Source organism: Thunnus maccoyii, chromosome 22 (genome assembly GCF_910596095.1).
Source record: "Thunnus maccoyii chromosome 22, fThuMac1.1, whole genome shotgun sequence".
In the NCBI taxonomy this organism is placed as follows: Eukaryota; Metazoa; Chordata; class Actinopteri; order Scombriformes; family Scombridae; genus Thunnus; species Thunnus maccoyii.
The window spans coordinates 25,018,812-25,025,438 of record NC_056554.1 but is presented as its reverse complement, the minus strand read 5'-3'; the positions used below and the strand labels follow the sequence as shown (position 1 = coordinate 25,025,438).

Sequence of the window (6,627 nt, the reverse complement as noted above, 5' to 3'; positions counted from 1 at the left end):
AGTAGTAGAAGAAATATTCAGATCGGGGTTTTTTTAATTAAAAGAACAAATACAGCAATGTAAAAACACTCTATTACAAGTAAAAGTCCTACATGGAAAGTCCTACTTCTCTAAAAGTACATAATTATGATCAGTTTGATGTAAAGTATTGCAGTAAAAGTACAAAAGTATTATGAGCTTGATGTAGTTAAAGTATTGCAGTAAAAGTAGTTGTTTGGTCTCTCTGACTGATATATTATTATGTTTCTGGATTTTTGACCCTTGTTTTTTTTTTTTATATATATCACAATACAGTGCAAATAGCAAACGGAGGAGGTTTCCACAGATGGAAAAATTAGAGGAAATTTTGGGATATTTTGATCACAGCTCCAGGAACAACAACATTGACAACAATAAACTTTCCATTTGTTAACTTTCAAACTTTTTTTAAAAACTCTGTTACAGCTCTTTTCACTTTATTATATTGTAAATTTCTATTTTACATTATTTATGATCTTTATTTTGCATTACTGTATTTTTACTTCACACCTCAGCAAATTCATTGTATGTACAGTATTTATACACTAACTTGGCAATAAACCTGCGTCTGATTCTGGGCTTTCAAAACTCACAGTTTGATTTACATCCATCAGCACACATTTTGTACCATTTCATGTTCATTCAAAACATAAAAGCATCTTGTACACTGGAGTCCTCTGAGAAGCATCAGGCTCAATGGGGAACTTTGGATATTAATTTCAAGGTCGTGGTTGTGTTTTAAATGGAGATTCATGCGTTTGATTTGACAGTAGAGTTGGATGATATTATGTTGCATTGTGTCATTTCATATTGTTTTATTTTGCAGTGTGTTGGTGCTTCCCCACAGCAGATGGTTTCCTCCCACACTGCAAAGACATGCAGATTAGTGAACTGGAAAGTTGTAGGTGTGAATATACATGTCTTTATGTGCGTTTACTCAGTGATGACAGGCTGCACCTGTACTCTTGCCCTGCTGCAACTTGCTGTTACCCTGAACACCATAAGCAGCATTTAGAGAATGGATGGCTCGTAAATATTGCTCTGCATTATATTTTATCACTTGGATCATATATTATATTCTATTGTATCATCTATGTCAGTGATTCCAAACTGGTGGTGCTTGTAACACAGGGTACCAAGATTGTTGAGTCCCTCCACTAATTTAAAAGAAATCTACAGATTGAGTCGGCTGTAACACCTGAACACTATGTTTTGATTGTGAGTGGCTAAAAACCAAGCTGCAACCTCCGGGGCTGAAAAATGAAGCCAATGCGGAAAAGCCAAAAACTGCAGTTCCTTGAATGGCCACTTGAGGCTCCAAAAGCGAGTCAATCCCCAGAGACCCCCATGTTGTCCCACATGACTATTTTTTAAATTTTTACTTCCAGGTCATTGTGCAGGTGTGTAGCAGCCAGTGTTAGTAGTGGCTTGTATCAATATACTGTTGCATCAGTGGCAGTAGGACCATGAAAAGTAGTGGTACAGTAGTATAGTGGTATAAGTGCAGTCACTATACATTAGCTGTAATCTACTAATAATAATAGATAAATCAATATTTTCACTTATAATAAATGTAATGATCATGTTAACTACAACCATAACTGACTGTTTGAAGACTCACAGCTGCCATGTCCACCCTCCACTACCACCTGTAGCTAACCTCACATCTCAACACACCTTCAGCTTCCTGTCAGACCCACTGCCATGGAAACGGTGAGTACTTCACCTCGGCCAGAGAACAGCCACCCGCCTGAATGTGTTTCTGACTCTATTTATAACAGTTTATAGTTTATTTTATGTCAGCAAAATACAATCTCACAAATAAACATCAGAAAATACTAAAATGAACAAAAAAATTACACAGAAAACACAAAGATATTGTTAAAACTAACAATGTAAAAACTGCATGGAAAGCTTTTTTTTTTTTCAGGTTCATACTGTCTCCAGAACGACACCAAAAAGTATAAAGTCAAATCCACAAAAACCAAGATGTTTTCTTCTTTTTTTGGTTGAATCAGAAGATGCTGGTCCCTCTTAAATGTCACTGTTGTCATGCAGCCATTTCCATTATGACGTCATTACATGTTCGCCTTGCTTTATTGGCATGTGGCGCTGCAAAAAAAAAAAAAAAAAAAGTAAAAACAACTAAAAATTGGCCCTCTTCTTTTTTAAAACTGTATTTATTGTGATTTTAACAATTGAAACTTAGAAATCAAAATTTTTCATATACAAAATATAAAATTGAAAATTATATGTTTTAACTTTGCTAGGGATATTTCTCTGATCGGACGGCACTTGCCTTGTAACTCTCTTTTTTCTTTCATATGCACACATGCATGCACATACCGGCGTTAAGAGCCTGACTCTGCCAAAAGTTTACTTTATTAAATAAGTATTTGCTGATATAACAGGCAGGAATTGTTGTCTGATGTTAGAGATATGTTACATTTTGTTAATGATAGGTCTCTCTGTAAGGTTTTCAGACTTCACCTGAGATTCTGCAGCTCTGTTTCTTTCAGTTTGTTTCAGTTTATTACTCACCCACTCTTTGAAAAGGGGAGAGATGGGGTTATATAAATATGTTAAAGGAGACATCTTCAGAATAGCAAAATGCAAACTTTCGACCGGCATGACAGAAAGCAAGAAGAAACCAGCAAATAGCCTGAAAAACCAGCCAGTAACCAGCATAGTCTCATAGAGTCTCAGATAAGACACTGTTTTAAAGTTTCAATCTGCCCGCCCAGAAGGTGCATCCTGGCCAATCCCAGGGTTGCAGAGATCTGGAGGAGCAACTCCTGAATATGGTTACTCTATTAATCAAAGTATTTACAATTTAACAATTGCATGATTCTTGCAATTAGTCATGACAATAACCAATGGTGGGGGTTGTTTATCCAAATTTTTGAATAAGTATTTGCTTATATAACAGGCAGGAATTGTTCTCTCATGTTAGATTTTATTGATGACAACTGCAACAAGAAAATTAATGTATAGAAACCTGTCGGTCATGTGCTGCTCTCTTCTGTAAGGTTTTCAGACTTCACCCAAGATTCTGTAGCTCTGTGCTTATTTCAGTTTGTTCTTTATTTTACACATACTCAATACTTCAGTTGAACCACCGTTCATTCATCACTGACCCTGCTGCTACTGCTGCTGGTGCAGCTGGTCGACAACGTAACACAGCTTGAAGTTGGAGGTTGCCAGATCCTCAAGACGGCTATCCCCCCCATTTCTCACTCTCTCACTCTTTATCATAAAGCACACCTGGCAACTGCAGAGATCTCGTCAGCAACATTATGAGTAGTTAAAATGGCAAGATTGTTGGAGATAGGTAAGAATGTTGGTCGGGACAATTCAGCAACAACTTGACATGGGTAAGGACATGTCCCCACCGTCCATACCCAAATCTACGTCCATTCACCATATATTTCATATACTCCTCCTCTGCTGTGATTGCCTGAAGTTTGTTTTGTTGCACATTATTGAAGAAAAATATTGATACTTCAACATTTGTGAATATATTATTAACTGAAAATAATTTAGCAATTATACAAAATTTCTACTTTTCCCTCCGCTATTATAACTCCCATTTTGTATCCCAGTAGTTTCAAACAGGTGTCTTTTCAGATGTCCAATTTTCAAATGATTCCCAAACATCTCTCATGTAAAAACAAATAAACAAATGTAATGTTTCAATATTAGTAACTCTAATTTGTAGTAGTTTCTCATTTTTTAACATTATTTTTATTGGTATTTTAACAGATGGAACTTGGAAAATTCATCTTTCTACATAGAAAATCTAAAATTTAAAACTGTACATTTACAATAAACAATATATGTCATACAATACAAATATATAACACACCAACAGAAAAAAGAAAAGAATGGATTTAAAAGAGGTAAATAATAAAAAATAAAATGAAAAGTGAACAAATAAAAGAGGTTGATGTCTAACCACTGGACTAAAGTAGCTAACTGTATATAAAGTAGTTCAAAAACAGTAACATGCTGCTCTAACACTGCTACTTCAGTATTAATAATCTAATGATCTCATATATAATAATAACAACAACTCAAGGACATTTTGCCCAGAACTGAGCTACTTATGGACCCCAGCAAGAATAGTTGCTACCCTGGTAGTATGCTCTATTCAGGCTGTTAACATAGATGAGGTCAAAACCAAATACATGGTGTAGGTCTGTGCTCTACCTTGGACACTAAACTCAGGGCAAAGTCCCTCTGGCTTTCACTTCCTGTGCAACCAAAACATTTAGAACAGTCAGTGGAAAACCACCCATTAACTGAAATAAAGGCTCCATCACTGCTTTGTTAGAACGATACAAACATACAGAAAATGCTGAAACAGACTATTCAAACATTGAAGTGTTAGAGTGTATTGATGAGAACGAACACCTCTCTCTCTCTTTTAGAGGAGCTTTCTGGGTTTCATCTCCTTCTCCATCAGAGATCTGCTCAGGTCAAAGGAGTCTCACATCTCTCTCAGACTCAGGTAAACACACCTTCAGCTCTCCTGTATTCACCTGTTCTCATTAATGCATCATTATAAGACCTGTATTCCCTTAAATTCTCACTTAAACCTAAACCAATTAACATTCCACATATTTTATCTCCTATTTTAGTGTCACCGTGTCTCAGTCTGGCCCCAAACATACTGTTACTCCTCAAAATCTAATTACCATTCATTAAACTCAACTGTTCCTCAATCATCTATAAAACCATCAAAAACGAATCTGAAATCCAACTTAAACTCATTTAAACTTATTTCAAGATTTCTTAAGTTTCACTATATGCTTCTCTAACCACCATACATATTTGCTGTGCCACATTTTTTTGCACAGAGCAGTACAGAGTTGCAAGCTGGGAGACCTATTTTGTGTAAAAATGCTGTTCATTTTTCCCCATTGACAATGTTACGTGACACATTTTGAGCACTACTTCTTGGATCAACATGAAAATCAAGGTGAAAAATGAACTTTCAGGGTATTAGTGAACTATGACCAATCACTGAGCTTAAAATTTGATCACGTGGGCCGCTAATGGCATACATGCTGATTCTCAACTTACAGTTAGCAATATTTAGTTTGTAGAAAAGCTCAGGATACAACAAGACTATTATTAAAAGCATGGAAAGGAGACAGGGGGGCACCGCTAACCTGCCTCTATAACATGCTCAACACGATGCTGAGTGACTGCGTTGGTGGGCTTTTAAGGAACTGCCATGAGTGAAAGTTTTCCCACATTGTTCACACCAGTACGGCTTCTGTCCAGTGTGACTGCGTTGGTGGGCTTTTAAGGAACTGTCATGAGTGAAAGTTTTCCCACATTGTTCACACCAGTACGGCTTCTGTCCAGTGTGAATGCGTTGGTGGGCTTTTAAGGAACTGCCATGAGTGAAAGTTTTTCCACATTGTTCACACCAGTATGGCTTCTGTCCAGTGTGAATGCGTTGGTGGATTTTTAGACTACTGTCTTGAATGAAAGTTTTCCCACATTGTTCACACCAGTACGGCTTCTCTCCAGTGTGAATGCGTTGGTGGGCTTTTAGAACACTGTCTTGAATGAAAGCTTTCCCACATTGGTCACAGCTGTATGGTCTCTCTCCAGTGTGAATGCGTTTGTGGCGTTTTAGATTACTGTCTGCAGTGAAGGTTTTCCCACATTGGTCACAGCTGTACGGTTTCTCTCCACTGTGAATGCTTTTGTGGCGTTTTAGACTACCGTTTTTAGTGAAAGTTTTCCCACATTGGTCACAGCTGTACGGTTTTTCTCCAGTATGAACACGTTGGTGGTGTTTTAGATTACTGTTTGTAGTGAAAGTTTTCCCACATTGGTCACAGCTGTACGGTTTTTCTCCAGTATGAATGCGTTGGTGGTGTTTTAGATTACTAACTTGAGTGAAAGTTTTCCCACATTGGTCACAGCTGGGATGTTCCTTTCCTTTGTGAACTTTCTGATGAATCTTTAAAGATTTTGATGTCATGAAGGCTTTGTCACAGTGCTGACAGCGGTGATGTTTGAGTTCCTTTCTTCCTGTTTGTTTCTATGACAACAGACAAACATACAGAGAAAGAGAGAGAGAGAGAGAAAGTGAGATGACATGGTGGACAAAGTGACCTAAAACCATAAATAGAGTTAGAAATATAGGATTCATAGTTTTTTAAGCTTGACCCCGACCACAGAGTAAATCAGGATATCCGGACCTCTCCTGACCTTTGTGTGAACACTCTATTACTTTTTCCCCATTCAGTAAAATAAAAAAAAAACCTTCACTTAAACATAACTTTAAAATGCTGCAAATGGAGGAGGAGTAAATTTCATCAATAGTGAGATCCCACATGGTGTCAGGGACAGTCACATCAAGGTCTTGTTCCCAAGCATCTTTTGTTTTGGTCAGTGTTGGGGGATTGTCGTGTTAAATAGTGTCATATAGTCTTGAAATATTACATTACATTACATTTCATTTAGCAGACACTTTTATCCAAAGCGACGTACATATGAGACTGATACAACACAAGCAATCAATCAATCAATCAATCAATCAATTTTTATTTATATAGCGCCATATCACAACAGAAGTCATCTCAAGGC

The 6,627-nt window shown here is 37.1% G+C and overlaps 1 protein-coding gene across 5 annotated transcripts in view; it reads right to left on the bottom strand.

The window, feature by feature from the left end:
- Positions 1–3,885: 3,885 nt before the first annotated feature.
- LOC121889692 (zinc finger protein 239-like) overlaps positions 3,886–6,627 on the bottom strand; it is a 10,350-nt gene continuing 7,608 nt past the window's right edge. For all 5 annotated transcript variants that reach the window (XM_042401857.1, XM_042401859.1, XM_042401855.1 and 2 more), the window contains one exon: positions 3,886–6,079. In XM_042401857.1, the coding sequence (XP_042257791.1) occupies positions 5,210–6,079 (870 nt within the window). In that variant the 3' untranslated portion in view covers positions 3,886–5,209. The remainder of the gene's footprint in view (positions 6,080–6,627) is intronic.